At 42.9% G+C, this 15240-nt stretch overlaps 1 protein-coding gene and 3 non-coding genes across 4 annotated transcripts in view; 3 read left to right on the top strand and 1 right to left on the bottom strand.

Annotated features, from left to right (window-relative positions):
- LOC138965551 (uncharacterized) overlaps positions 1-4371 on the bottom strand; it is a 6695-nt gene extending 2324 nt beyond the window's left edge. The window contains exons 1-2 of the mRNA XM_070337736.1: positions 3062-4371; positions 6-107 (exon numbers count right to left, since the gene is read on the bottom strand). Coding sequence (XP_070193837.1) covers positions 6-107; positions 3062-4330 — 1371 coding nt within the window. The 5' untranslated portion in view covers positions 4331-4371. The remainder of the gene's footprint in view (positions 1-5; positions 108-3061) is intronic.
- A 5550-nt stretch (positions 4372-9921) lies between these two features.
- On the top strand, positions 9922-9993 carry Trnaw-cca (transfer RNA tryptophan (anticodon CCA)). Its single transcript has one exon. It is a non-coding gene; the product is annotated as a tRNA-Trp (tRNA).
- A 1789-nt stretch (positions 9994-11782) lies between these two features.
- Trnaw-cca (transfer RNA tryptophan (anticodon CCA)) lies at positions 11783-11854 on the top strand. Its single transcript has one exon. It is a non-coding gene; the product is annotated as a tRNA-Trp (tRNA).
- Positions 11855-12089: 235 nt separating this feature from the next.
- On the top strand, positions 12090-12161 carry Trnaw-cca (transfer RNA tryptophan (anticodon CCA)). The gene has a single exon. It is a non-coding gene; the product is annotated as a tRNA-Trp (tRNA).
- Positions 12162-15240: the final 3079 nt, after the last annotated feature.

Below are 15240 nucleotides of genomic sequence, written 5' to 3'. Positions count from 1 at the left end.
AGCACGCCTTTGGGGTTGCGAGGGTGAGCCAGATAGTCTCGTCGTCTCACCAGCAGCAAGCGTAACCGTTTGCATTCGGGCCCCGGGCTGGCTTGCACCCCGTATGACTGTAAACACAATTTAAACACAATTAGAATGGATAGATAGATGGATGAATAGATGGATAGAGGAGAAAGAGGGAGAGAGGGAGGGAGAGGGAATGAGAGGTAGAGCTAGAGGGAGCTAGAGAGACAGAGAGAGACAGACAGAGACAGAGACAGAGACAGAGAGAAAGAGAGAGACAGACAGAGACAGAGACAGACAGAGACAGAGACAGAAACAGACAGACAGACAAAAAAGACAGACAGACAGACAGACAGACAGACAGACAGACAGAGACATAAACTAAAGACGACACACATACACACACACACACACACACATAGAGCCGGAGACAGAAATATCATACAGACAGAAAGACAAACAGAGAGCGAGAGTCATACTAAATGAATTATGCTTGCAACAAACACACAGACAAACAAACAAACAAACAAATAAATAAACAAACACTCACAAACACACACACACACACACAAACACGCACACACACACACAAACACACACAAACACACACACACTCTCACAAACACACACACACACACTCACACACACACACACACACACACACACACACACACACACACACACACACACACTCACACTCACACACACAATAAGTTCATTCAAATGAAGAGCAAATGATGGATGCCAATTCTTCCCGGTCCCATTCAACCCTGTGTGCATATAAAGCAACTCAAAAGAAAATCAGATAAACGGTGCAAAACTGTGGTTTATTTGCGTGTAACGGTTTTTCTTCCTGCGGAACGCTGCATGGGTTTTTCAATGCAGAAAATCAGTGAAGCGAGGATTGTGAATCGATTCCTGATGCCTTGTCAGCAAAACTCACACACACCCACACACACACATACACACGCACGTACACACACACATACACACGCACGTACACACACACCCACACACACACATACACACGCACGTACACACACACATACACACACTCACACACACTCCCCCTCCCCCCACACACACAAAACAAATAAACGGGAAAGTTTTTTACGATTATGTAAATTCCGATAAAACTGAAACCTAATATTAATGCCAACTCAAACCCGCGAGGGAAAGAGCATGAAGGGTGGGGGATATACCATGAACGCGTATGCGTGCGTTGTGTTTCGTGGGTTTTCGACTGACAACAACTGAGTGAGGCAGCTAAATATGGGTTTCTTTTTTTGTAGGTCTGCAAACACACACAAATAAAATCTAAAGCCTCCAAGAAGAAAGATCCAATAAATTATACAAAAGAAATTGTAGAAACGTTGATGTTTGTTGCACACAGACATGTCTTTCTCTCTCTCTCTCTCTCTCTCTCTCTCTCTCTCTCTCTCTCTCTCTCTCTCTCTCTCTCTCTCTCTCTCTCTCTCTCTCTCTCTCTCTCTCTTACACACACACACACACACACACACACACACACACACACACAAACACACACACACACACACACACACGAACGCACGCACAAACACGCACACACACACACACTCACACAGACACACACACAAACACGCACGCACGCACGCACGCACGCACGCACGCACCACACACACACACACACACACACACACACACACACACACACACACACGATTGACACCTAAAGCAACCAAGAAGAAAGATTGAATGGTGCAAATGATTTATTTGCGTGTTACGGGTTCTCTACCATCAGAGCGCTCCAAGATTTTGTATGCACAAAATCAATGAAGCGTTGATTGTATATATATATCGGTTGTTAAGTCGGGTGTGCAACTCGCAAAGGTCTCCTTATGTTAAAATGTGAAGAATTTAACGCTCAGACATTTACTTTAAGGTGTTCCTGGTGTGGTGTTTGTCACTGGGAACCACAGTCAGAACTGTGTATCTCTTGTTGTTGTCTTTTTGGCTATCAGTATCCCTTTCATTTTGGGTTCGATTCGCGGGTTCGGCGAGAGATTCATTTCTCATAGTCAACTTTTGGCAGACTCTCTTCAGAGTCCGAACCCCCCCCCCCCCCCCCCCCCCCCTGCCGGCCCTGCGCACGAAGGTCTCGGTGCTTGGATACATGAACACGCGTACGCAGGACAAAAAAACAAAAACAAATAAACACTGCGCCTTTCTGCATGTATGAGGTAGCCCGCTTTTCCCAGGGAAAACACAACCCCTATTGTAAGGTAATACATTGTACTACGTTGCAAGCCCCTGGAGCAAATTTTTGATTAATGCTTTTGTGAACAAGAAACAATTGACAAGTGGCTCTATCCCATCTCCCCCTTTCCCCGTCGCGATATAGCCTAACCTTCGTGGTTGAAAACGACGTTAAACACCAAATAAATAAATAAAGAAAGAACAACCCCTATTTCCATGAGGATAACTTCGCAGGACTTAATAATGATTTATCTTATCTTTAAAGATAATCGTCTTTCTTGTGCACACCAAAATGTGAACCATCATAGATATCTGGGCAATTTTGAATACAAAAATCGTTTATTTTTGCCTGAATAGTCAAACAAACAAAAGAATTAGCTAAACTGTCTTCTCTTAGAAAACCAAATCCGTATCCATACAGACACAGGCAAATATTGGTGGCCCAAATGTGTCTATCCTTCTCATCCAACTTCAAGAGCATGTTGTATACTTTTCTGGGTTTCCTGTTTTTATCCACTCTGACATGGATTACGGGATCTTTTTCGTGCGCACTTGGTCTTGTGCTTGCGTGTACACATGAAGGGAAATAAGGCACTAGCAGGTCTGCACATAAGTTGACATGGGAGATGGGAAAAATCTCCACCCTAACACACCAGGCTTGACCGGGATTCAAACCCACGACCTTCCGCTTTGGAGGCCGGCGTCTTACAAGCAAGCAATTGCGCCCGTCGAAGGGTACACGAAATAGTGGGAAGATCCGTGACTGCCCAATTTTTAGCTACTCAGACGTTTTTGACAAGATTAAATAAGAAATGAAACTTACCCTGAAAAAGTGCTCCCGAAGCTGAGGAAGGAAAGGCACTTGGGTCCTCCCTGTGTCGAACAGCGGGCAATGGTAACCGTTGGGCACCCACACCATGCATTCGAAAGTGGTCTCCGCGGGTAGGTGCCCGGCTCTCAACACGGACCTCCCGCCGAACATGGTGGCCCAGGTCGGGTCCAGCTTGCCCCATGGATGACCGTCCACCAGGATGAAGGTTGCGGCCTGGGGGTCGATCCCCAGGATGACCACAGAGAGAAAGGCGTTGTACCAGTCCAGCATGGTGTGGTATACGTTGGCGTACTCGTAACGCTGTAGAGCCAGAGTCACTCCTGGCACGTAGCCACGCGCAACATCCACCATGCCTACCTTCAAGCCTGTCGTTCCGTCACCGCTGCTGCTGCTGTTGCTGCTTGCTGCAGCGGCCAAATCCACATCCTCTCCGCCCCGACTGTCGCTCGTGCACACCAGAGAGCTGAGCCAGTCGTTGAGGTGGTTGGAGCGGCGGTAGTTCTGCTTCTCCACGTGGAACTTGACGTCCTTGGGCGGGTCCTTGCAAGGGAGGGAGAAGAAGCCACGCTGCACCTTGAAGTATTCTGAGCCTTCCTTCTGGCCGAAGACGCTGGCGATCTCCTCCCCTCCCCGCGTGCCCTGGAAGTTCTTGGGGTTGAGCGTCACATCCCTCAGCACGGCCATCTCGTTGCCCAGAGCCACAAAGTTGTGCTCCGCGTTCCTGACGGAGGATTTGATCCAGGGGCACGCTGGGTCCTGGCTGAGGTCCGCTGTTTGGCCGTCCATGCCCAGAAAGGTCAGGGGAAGCTCCTTGGGGCAGTCCAGGGAGGAGGTGAATACGGAGGAGAGTCTTGCTTTCAGGGTACGGTCTTCGTGTCCTCTGTTACTGCTAACACCCCCTCCTCCTGTCCATCTTTCTCCCACTGGCCCTTCTCCTCCTCCTCCTTTTCCTCCTCCGCCAGGCGACACCCCATCAACTGCAGTGCCATTTTCCCTTTCAGCTGGTATGAAGAGGTATGGGTCACTACCATTCGAGGACTTGTCCAGGTTCAGGATTCTCCAGGTGTCTCCGAGTTTAGGACTGTGAGGTAAGGAATCCTTGTGGGACCAGGCGGGGCTTCTGAACAGCAGCGAAGTTTTGTCGTAGATGGTTTTAGCGGGCACACTGCCCGTTTGCCACAAGTACATGAGGAAGAGGAAAGCCAGGAGGTAGAGCACTATTACCAGACGGAGATGCCTCTTCAGGCTGCGAAGAACCATCCTGAAGAGCCACTGAAAGGGGCACTGTCGGCCAGAGCGCTCTCCCCTGAAACATAGTGAGTGGGTTTTGGGTGGAGTAAAGTTTGTTTAGTTTGTTTGTTTGTTTTTGCTTTCAGCCTATTTTGTGAAATAACAAAGGAATAACCACACTCATGTGGTCACCTTTTTTACATTTAGTCAAGCATTGACTAAATGTTTTAACGTAGAAGGGGGAATCGAGACGAGGGTCGTGGTGTATGTGTGTGTGTGTGTGTGTGTGTGTGTGTAGGTGTGTGTGTGTGTGTCTGTCTGTCTGTCTGTGTGTGTGTGTGTAGAGCGATTCAGACTAAACTACTGGACCGATCTTTATGAAATTTGACATGAGAGTTCCTGGGTATGATATCCTCAGACGTTTTTTTCATTTTTTTTGATAAATGTCTTTGATGACGTCATATCCGGCTTTTCGTGAACGTTGAGGCGGCACTGTCACGCTCTCATTTTTCAACCAAATTGATTGAAATTTTGGTCAAGTAATCTTCGACGAAGTGCGGACTTCGGTATTGTATTTCAGCTTGGTGGCTGAAAAAGTAATTAATGACTTTGGTCATTAAAAATCTGAAAATTGTAAAAAATAAATCTTTTTTTATAAAACGATCCAAATTTACGTTAATCTTATTTTTCATCATTTTCTGATTCCAAAAACATATAAATATGTTCTATTTGGATTAAAAACAAGCTCTGAAAATTAAATATATAAAAATTATGATCAATATTAAATTTTCGAAATCAATTTAAAAACACTTTCATCTTATTCCTTGTCGGTTCCTGATTCCAAAAACATATAGATATGATATGTTTGGATTAAAAACACGCTCAGAAAGTTAAAACGAAGAGATGTACAGAAAAGCGTGCTATCCTTCTCAGCGCAACTACTACCCCGCTCTTCTTGTCAATTTCACTGCCTTTGCCATGAGCGGTGGACTGACGATGCTACGAGTATTGCTGCGTTGCATTGCGTTCAGTTTCATTCTGTGAGTTCGACAGCTACTTGACTAAATGTTGTATTTTCGCCTTACGCGACTTGTTGTTCATTGAGCTCTTTTTCTTAACAGCCAATTTGTATAATAACTTGTGCGTTGGACCTTCAAGTTCTTCACACTTCTGTTGAATTCATCAATGCTACCATTTTCTGTCAGCTGTTATTGTTTTGCCTAAATTCACAGTATTTCAGCAATGTTGGAAAAGCAGCATTGCACATTAGGAAAGAGCGGTGGATTTGTTCTCCTGAATACAACATAACCTGCCTCATTCAAAGCATGCAGGAAGAATGTCAAAAAGGTTTTTTTTTATAGCTACCGTGAACATCGGACTGATTTAACGGTTTAGAGATTAGTAAAGACGTCAATCCAATTAATTGCTAGCCGTGAATTGAATATAGCTTGCGGATTCAGATTCAACAAAAACGGTTTCAATACGCTAAAAAATACTTCAAAGCAAGATTTTAATAGCTGACATGATATGATTGAAAACTGCTGGTAACGGTCCTCCCAGGGCTTTTGAATTCCTTCATTGTCGGGATCTCTTGTGTGGGAAATAGTAGTTTTGTGTTTAGATCCGCTACCCGCTTTCGCCAACACCCTTTAAAGGCACAGTAAGCCTCCCGTAAACCATCACAGATACGGTCAGGCTTTTACACACAGTACAAACACCCTTTCATTTAAACACTCAACGATTGAGAACATCCTAGGTGCCCTCCGTAAAGAGCGAACAATTTTCAAAGAATGTATTTTTGCGTGGTTTATCTTACCCCTGAGCTATCGTGAACCCGTGTGATCCAGTTTCCCTTTTTCACAATGTAGTCGTCAGTTAGTCATTTGGGCGGGGATATAGCTCAGTTGGTAGCGCGCTGGATTTGTATTCAGTTGGCCGCTGTCAGCGTGAGTTCGATCCCAGGTTCGGCGGAAATTTATTTCACAGAGTCAACTTTGTGTGCAGACTCTCTTCGGTGTCCGAACCTCCCTCCGTGTACACTACATTGGGTGTGCACGTTAAAGATCCCCCGATTGACAAAAGGGTCTTTCCTGGCAAAATTGCTTAGGCACAGTTAATAATTGTCTACCTATACCCGTGTGACTTGGAATAATAGGCCGTGAAAGGTAAATATGCGCCGAAATGGCTGCAATCTACTGGCCGTATAAAATTTCATCTCACACGGCATCACTGCAGAGCGCCTAGAACTGTACCCACGGAATATGCGCGATATAAGACTCATTGATTGATTGATTGATTGATTTGAATGCGACTCGATGTCAGCTTATCTACAATAGCACGTTTTTATGCACGAAACAAACGGCTGTGGTTCACAAGAACTCTAGCGATGGCTTTTGACTGTTGAGAGGAACGGCGATATGCATACACCGTCGTCTGCTACGACCCTTGCGTGACCCTGCTTCCGGGTTTGTTTTTTTTAAACTTTCACAACTTCGAATTGTACTGATCTTGTCTTGATGAAAAAAGAATTCTTTTATGATTAAAGAATGTTTGTGTAACAAGCTGTCAATTTATTAGTTAGATTTTAAAAGTTAGGTCTAGCGCAAAAACGCACCACGGTCCAAAAACATTCTGATAATCATCGATCCACGGCTATCGCCAATTTACTTCGATAGAATGAGACCCGAAGGGAAGCAACTCATTTGACCTGAGTTCAGGATGGGTCCAACAAGTGTTCGAGACAACCTGCATAAAAATTAATTCTTTAAAAATTGCTCGCTCTTTACGTAGGGCACCTAGGATGTTCCCGTTTGGTGAGCGTTCAAATGGAAGGGTGTTTGTACTGTGTGTACAATTCTGACAGTATCTGTGATGGTTTACGGGAGGCTTACTGTCCGGGAATATTCATAACAGCCGTCCAGCACCAAAACGAGGCGCCATTGTTGTAGAGGACCAAGTCCACGAAATTAAATTCTTTGAAAATTTCTCACGCTCGACAGAAAGCAGCCAGGTTGTTCCCGTTCGGTGAGCGTTCAAATGGAAGTATGCTTGTACTGTATGTAGACGCCGGCGGGGAGCTCTGTGATGGTTTACGGGAGGCTTACTGTGCCTTTAATTCACCGTACGTGTGTCCCATACAAAAAAATCAAGTTCTGGTGTGAACCCATTATGGTCTGAATACACACAAGCAGCGGTGCGTGCATCAGTTTTGGGGCTGAAGTCGCGATAAAGTCTATGGTGGACACTGGGGAGGGAGGTGAAGGGAGGGGGAGGGGAGGGGTGCAATTAAAGTGCATAGATAAAGGCTCTATTGTCACAGTGTACAGGCACGTTCTCATGGCTTTTCCAGGGGGCAAGGTCATCCCGCCACTTGGACACATACCAACACCTAATAACCTGACTCATTCCTGTGTACAGTCTTGTTTTTGTTGTTGGTGGTTTTTATTGTGGTTTTTTTTGGGGGGTGGGGGTGGAATTAATTTTGAAGATTAACTCTGATGACTTTGTGTGTGTGTCTGTGTGTGTCTGTGTGTGTCTGTGTGTGTGGATGAGTGTGTGTGTGTGAGTGTGTTTGTGTGTGTGTCTGTGTGTGTGTCTGTGTGTGTCTGTGTGTGTCTGTGTGTGTCTGTGTATGTGTGTGTGTTTATGTGTGTGTGTCTGTGTGTCTGTGTGTGTCTGTGTGTGTGTCTGTGTGTGTCTGTGTCTGTCTGTCTGTCTGTGTGTGTGTGTGTGTTTGTGTGTGTGTGTCTGTGTGTCTGTGTGTGTGTCTCTGTGTCTGTGTGTGTGTATGTGTGTGAGTCTGTGTCTGTGTGTGTGTCTGTGTGTGTGTGTGTCTCTGTGTGTGTCTGTGTGTCTGTGTGTGTCTGTGTGTCTGTGTGTCTGTGTGTGTGTCTGTGTGTGTCTGTGTGTCTGTGTGTGTCTGTGTGTGTCTGAGTGTGTCTGAGTGTGTGTCTGAGTGTGTGTGTGTCTGTGTGTGTTTGTGTGTGTGTGTGTGTGTGTGTGTGTGTGTCTGTGTGTGTCTGTGTGTGTCTGTGTGTGTCTGTGTGTCTGTGACCTCTATTGCATGCAGGCTGCTTCAACCCTTCTTTTTTGCCTCTCTCTTTAGGTTTTATTTTTTTCGGGGAACATTTTTCTTCATTGGGTTGTTTTTTCCAATGAAATTTACACTATAGCACCGTTCAGTCGAACTGTCTTAATTAATCTTAATTGTAAATCAAAAATACAACAAATGTTCATAGGTTTACCGTAACGGTATTTTCCAATGCAAATGTTTGCGACAATTATCAAATGATGTATATATTCTACTGCCTGAAGGGAAATATTTTCGCGTAAAAAGACGTTATTTTGAAAAAAACAATCATGTTATTATTCCACATATATTCAGAATAAACATCATTATATGTCATATTACAACTGTTTTGAATCCAAACTTTTAACACTTCTCTACCGGCACGGTTGGCCTAGTGGTAAGGCGTCCGCCCCGTGATCGAGAGGTCGTAGGTTCGAACCCCGGTCGGGTCATACCTCAGACTTTAAAATTGGCAATCTAGTGGCTGCTCCGCCTGACTTCTGACATTATGGGGTTAGTGCTAGGACTGGTTGGTCCGGTGTCAGAATAATGTGACTGGGTGAGACATGAAGCCTGTGCTGCGACTTATGTTTTGTGTGTGGCGCACGTTATATGTCAAAGCAGCACCGCCCTGATATGGCCCTTCGTGGTCGGCTGGGCGTTAAGCAAAACAAACAAACAAACACTTCTCTCCAAAATAAGGGTTTAATTAGAAAAAAACACAGTAAACACCAAGTAAAATAAGGGTTTAATCAAAACTAGGCCCTTCAGCGCTTTCCAATGCACTTTAAACTTAAAACACACATAATTAATCTTTTCCAAACTGTGACAGCAATAAGGATGGTACACATGTCTATCTATTTTCAGATGAGGATGTTTGTAATCGACACAGATTCACATACAAAGGACCTTTGCATAACTTTCAAATCAACCATTTTAAAGCCTCCCTTTTCATACTGATTTTTCATAACACATCGTTTAACCTTCTCAAATGCTTTTTAATTTGTGTTTTTCTTTTTCCATAGAAAAAAATAAAATAAAAGGGTATTCAATTTTTCCAAAACCTTTTCTGGGAGGCAGAGTGCCTTCATTACGTAAACCAAATGAAGATTAACTCTGATGTCAGGTAAGACGCTCTGCGTGGAGAGCACCCAAATTGTTGATTTATGGCATGAAAGAAATGATTTCATCAGCAAGCCCCAATCTGCATTGTAAGCACGTACGTAGGTTAAAGATTTTGTTGTTGTTTGTGTAAAAGTAGAACAATGGCCTTACTCCATGTAAAAGCCTGGTCAAATCTAAGATGACGAACCGAGTAGTCTACACGGGAAGGACTGTGCCTTTAAAAATGGTCGTTGACATAGGTGTCAGTCAGTCAGCCTAACTTTTACAAAAATTAAATCCAATTAAGTCAGCAAAAAAACCTGCCTGGCTGCTGAATTTTGTTTCTTTCGTTGTTTTCGTTGTGTTTTGCTTTTTTTTTTTGTATTTGCGGTGATTTTTACATTTCGTCAAGTTTTAACTAAATGTTTTAACTGAGGGTGGTCAGCGAGACTCCGTGGCGCAACGGTAGCGCGTCTGACTCCAGATCAGAAGGTTGCGTGTTCGAATCACGTCGGGGTCACAGATCTTTTTCTAGTTTTAGATATACATGTTTTTGAGAGAGAAAAAAACCCATTGCGAAACATATTAAAGGTGGTCGTCTACATTTTTGCTTTTGTTCAATAATCGTATGGTTAGATTTCGCTGAACAGTTATGTCAGATGATGAATGAACCATGGGGAAAAAAGTTATAGAAAAAAAAATATATGTAAAAAAAGATTTTATTTTTGGGTAGCGTGACTCACGCTTCCAATATTTTGTTTTCTGTTTGCTGAGAACATGTGCTTTGCCTAAAAATACTGACCAATCAAATTCATGTCACTATGCTTACAGCCACGCCCAAACAAGTGCAGCAACAGTTTGACACTGGAGCGCTGTCCAAGCTTTTTTTTAAACGCACGAAATGCACGGGATTTGAGAGGAGTTTTGCGCTTGGCATTTTCCAAATAAGGATATCCTACTATGAGTACTACGCTGGAATACTATAATGAATTTTCAAACGGCTACACTGGCTTCGTCTTTCCTGATCGAAAGGGGGTGTATTGTTGATATTTGTAGATAATAAACTCTGCATTTTAATGGTCAAATGGCGATTTCGGTATAAAAATGTAGACAAGGACCTTTAAGGCCTGACAAATAATTAACGAGTTTGGTCATTAAAAGTCTGAAAATTCTCATCGATCCAAAACAGATTTCAGCATAATTATTCTTTATCATTTCTTGATTTAAAAAAAATAGATATGTTATGTTTGGATTAAACACAATCTCAGAAAGTTGAAAAGAATAGAGAAACTGAAGCGCGGTTGCCTATTAAGTTCTGGACGCCACAGCGCCAAACTTGCTTGTCACTTCAAGCTACCAGCGGCCGGTGCAGTGCGTACAGTTTCATTCTGTGAGTTTGACAGATTGACTAAATGTATTCATTTCGCTTCACGCGACTTGTTTTTCTTCTGGCGATAGAGAAAAGAAGGGATCTTTCAGTTTGTCACGCCCAACATATAAATATGTTATATTTAGATTAAAAACAAGCTCTGAAAATTAAAAATATAAAAATTATGATCAAAATTAAATTTCCGAAATCGTTTTAAAAACTATTTCATCTTATTCCTTGTCGGTTCCTGATTCCAAAAACATATAGATATGATATGTTTGGATTAAAAACACGCTCAGAAAGTTAAAATGAAGAGAGGTACAGTAAAGCGTGCTATGAAGCACAGCGCAACCGCTACCGCGCCAAACAGGCTCTTCACTTTCACTGCCCTTTGCACTAGCGGCGGACTACGTTCAGTTTCATTCTGTGAGTTCCACGGCTTGACTAAATGTAGTAAGTTCGCCTTTCGCGACTTGTTCCCTTCTGTAATTGTACATTCTTAACAGAAGTGTTCCACTTTTGAACAAGTTTTGAACGCATTTTGACATAGTACGTAGTTCTACTGGCAAAAGATGCCACCCCCCCCCCACACACACACACACACACTGTGACACACACACACACACACACACACACACACACACACACAATCACCCCCACACTACACACACACACACGCACAATCAGCCCCCCCCCCCCCCACACACACACTATGTCTGCCTGTCTCATTGCCTATCATCAGTCAGTCTGTCTGTCTGTTCATGTCTGTATTTTTGTCTGCTTGTGGTCTAACATAAAGACAGACACTGACACATATCAATCTCTCATTGTCCACTATTGGCTTGACTGAGGCAACAGGGCAATGGAGACAGCCGTAGCAGCCTCGGGTTAACAGCGACTACCATTACACACAGTACCACGGCTGCTTCTCTTATAGCGAGACTCCGTGGCGCAACGGTAGCGCGTCTGACTCCAGATCAGAAGGTTGCGTGTTCGAATCACGTCGGGGTCAAAGTTGTTATTTTTTGGTAAAACTTAATTTTTCAAATACCGGTACACACGATCCAACCCCATAACATGGAAGGCTAAGTGTATGTGTGTGTGGGTGTGGGTGTGAGGAATAAGAAATACACTTTATTGTCATGACACGTATCATTGTTTATAAGACACGCGAAGATTTTTTTTTATTTTTTTTTTTTACCGGCGACTACCTTTACCAGCCACGGCTGCTTGCTGTATCTCAGCGAGACTCCGTGGCGCAACGGTAGCGCGTCTGACTCCAGATCAGAAGGTTGCGTGTTCGAATCACGTCGGGGTCACAGCCACTTTTTTTTTTTTAGTATACATGTTTATACATGAGCCAACCCCAATCATGGCTGGCAAACTGTGTGTGTGTGCTATTGTATATGTGTGTATGCTTGTGTTTTAGCAAGAGTGTTAGAGAGTGAAAAGGGGGGGGGGGGGGGGTAGGTGAGATAGAGTCTGTGTGTCTGCTTGCCAGTATGTTAGTGTCTTTTCTCCCTGTATGTCAACACGTCTTGCGTTCACTGATGCATACAACCCTATGTGTGTGATTGACCGTTCCGGCATACGACTTACCCAAAACAAAATAAACAGTCTACTTACCTAGCCCAAGAGCCAGACCTTGAGCAAAATCTCTGACTGACCAGAACTTCACTTGACCACTCTGTCCAATCCACCGTATCAATAATAAACCAAAACCCGAAGTGTAACAGCACTCAAGTTTCGATTTATATTTTTAAGTCCGAGAAAAAAAAACAGCCGCCGAAACACAAGATCCATTACTGTTAAGTCAGCCACGGTATTAATGACTCACAACAGCGAAGTGCAAGTGGTCAGAATTCGGAAGCGTATAAAAATCGATTCCAGAACAAAAAAAACAAGAAAAGTAGGTTGCTGGAACGTTTGTTATTGACAAAACAATACATTCACAGATATTTCGACCCAACGGTCTTTTAAGTGAACAGACAAACAAATATTCACACAAAACTTATCTTGATAGTTCTATCAGTTTACGTCCACTCGTCACGAGTTTTACTCGGCTTCCTGACGAGTGGACGTAAACTGATAGAACTATCAAGATAAGTTTTGTGTAAATATTTGTTTGTCTGTTCACTTAAAAGACCGTTGGGTCGAAATATCTGTGAATGTATTGTTTTGTCAATAACAAACGTTCCAGCAACTTACCTTTCTTGTTTTTTTATTCTGAATTTTGGAACGTTGGCAGTCTCTTTGTTTTTGGATTTATTTGATCGATTCCAGAACTGTTGTTACTGTTTGTCTAGTCATTTTAAACGGTACGCAAATATAGATGTGCGGAAATCGCAAAAAGTGTCTCTCAAACACAATGTCCGAGTCCATTACTGACCACAGACTAGCAACACAATAACAACAGTTACGCTCCGGGCAATGTTCAGACTTCTAAAGCGTTCATAATTCGATGCCAGAACTGTTGTTAGACCTACCTTCTCTTTAGGGCACAAAAAGGTACGCACACAAATACATACCTTCAAAACAGAATGTCGATCTACTGTTCACAGTCAATAAACAGGATAAGAACACATCCGTCCAGCGTTCAGAGTTGGGAACATTTCAGAACTCGGTCCGAGAGCTGTTAGTACATGTACTATCGTTTTCAAGAACCTGGTACATATATATGTATACTGACCAACTTTTCTGTCGGATTGTGTGAGCCGTGTTGTTTCCCCCCAATAAGTCTAATCTCAATAGTGCCAGCACATAGCGCTTGTCACAGGGTTGAATCGGGTAGCCCTGGAACTGGTTAGGCGCGCCGTCATTTAAACGTTGCAGAACACTGTTGTGGGTCGATGCTGGAAAACAAATAAAAGGGTCAGCGGGGCGGCACACACTGCTGAATCGCGGGGTGCGACACTGGGTAAAAAGCAAGTCGCCGTTCGGGGTCGACGGTCGGGTTGGTAATGGTGTGAAGGGTGGCACGTTTGGTTATGTAGCTAAATCCGGTCAATGGTCAACAGTGGACTACGGGTCAATGTGCTCAATATTTGTCTGACGGCCATGCAGTCATGCACGTTTGCACATGAATACAACTGTTGACGGTAAACGGTTAACGTTGCTGTAGGCTGAATGTGCTGCAATATACAAACAAACAAAACATGAAAATAACGAAAAATAATACAAGGACATCATAGCAGTAACCTTCTGTGAAAAAGAAAGAAAGAAAGTAAGAAAGAAAAAAAGAAAGAAAGAAAAGACACAAACAAACAAACCAATAAACAAAAAACACAAAAACAAACACACACAAACACAAAAACACACCAAAAACTCGAACAAACGAACAAAAAATCAAACAGTTCAGCACTTTGTAAGTAAACATAAGAAACGTTTAACACACTCACAGTTATACGAACAATCGATTCAGACATTGAGAATACAAGAGTACATGGCTTGAAGAAGATGAGAAAGAAAGTGAAAAGGAAGGAAGAAAAAAAGAATTATAGTACATTGCTTGTGCTACCTTGAAAATGCATAGATTTCTGTACATCAGAAAAACACTTCGGATTCCCCAAAACTTGTATTACACGAAACTGACCGAAATACAAGTCAACATGAACCCTCCTTTTGGGTATTGTCCAAGTCCTAATTCTGATAGGCCCAAGCGTTATATGTAGATACTGATCCTCCCCTATCAATGATCAATTTTCAAGCGATCCTTGTGGACGTGGGAGGGACGCGTGCGTAACTTACTGAAAGTAACCCAACAATGAATAAGTGAAAACCACTGGTTTCTATAGCCATCCCTCAATGACACTCCTGTAACACCTCTGTTACACCAAGACAGTTTGGAAGTACTGATCCGGCTGCCTGGTAGCTTTATGAACTGAAATATTAGATATTTCGTTTCTGTCTGTTAAAAAGAACTTATTGCGTTGTTCTTGATTTGGATTGAGTGTTGTACTTGCTCTCTGTTTTGGAAAATTAAGAGTTTCCGTCCAAAGTTTCCGTCCAACGTTTTGAGAGAGAAAAAGCCTATGCCAGCCGCCAAATAAGGCACCAAGTCGAGTAAGAAACATTTCAAGAAGTAACAAAAAAAGTAAATTTGATGGTTTAAAAAAAATAGCCTGTTTTTGACGACACATCCAAGTAAAAATTAAGGTTTATTGCAGTAAAATATAATTACTGTTTTTGTTTCTTTGTTTCTTTTGGTTTACTATTCTCCCTCCTCTTGCTACGATGTTGGAGTGTCACATGAAACGAAAGTTACGCTTTTTCCCGCCCCATAAAATAGTCATCTGCTTCAACTGAGTTGTCTGATGAGATATATGTGATTCAATCTTGATGTTGTGGTAATCAGTGTTTTACTTTGCCGAAATGTGTCTTTGAAATTGAATTACCTTC

This window comes from Littorina saxatilis, linkage group LG4, assembly GCF_037325665.1.
Source record: "Littorina saxatilis isolate snail1 linkage group LG4, US_GU_Lsax_2.0, whole genome shotgun sequence".
NCBI lineage: Eukaryota > Metazoa > Mollusca > Gastropoda > Littorinimorpha > Littorinidae > Littorina > Littorina saxatilis.
This window is presented reverse-complemented; position numbering and strand designations above follow the sequence as displayed.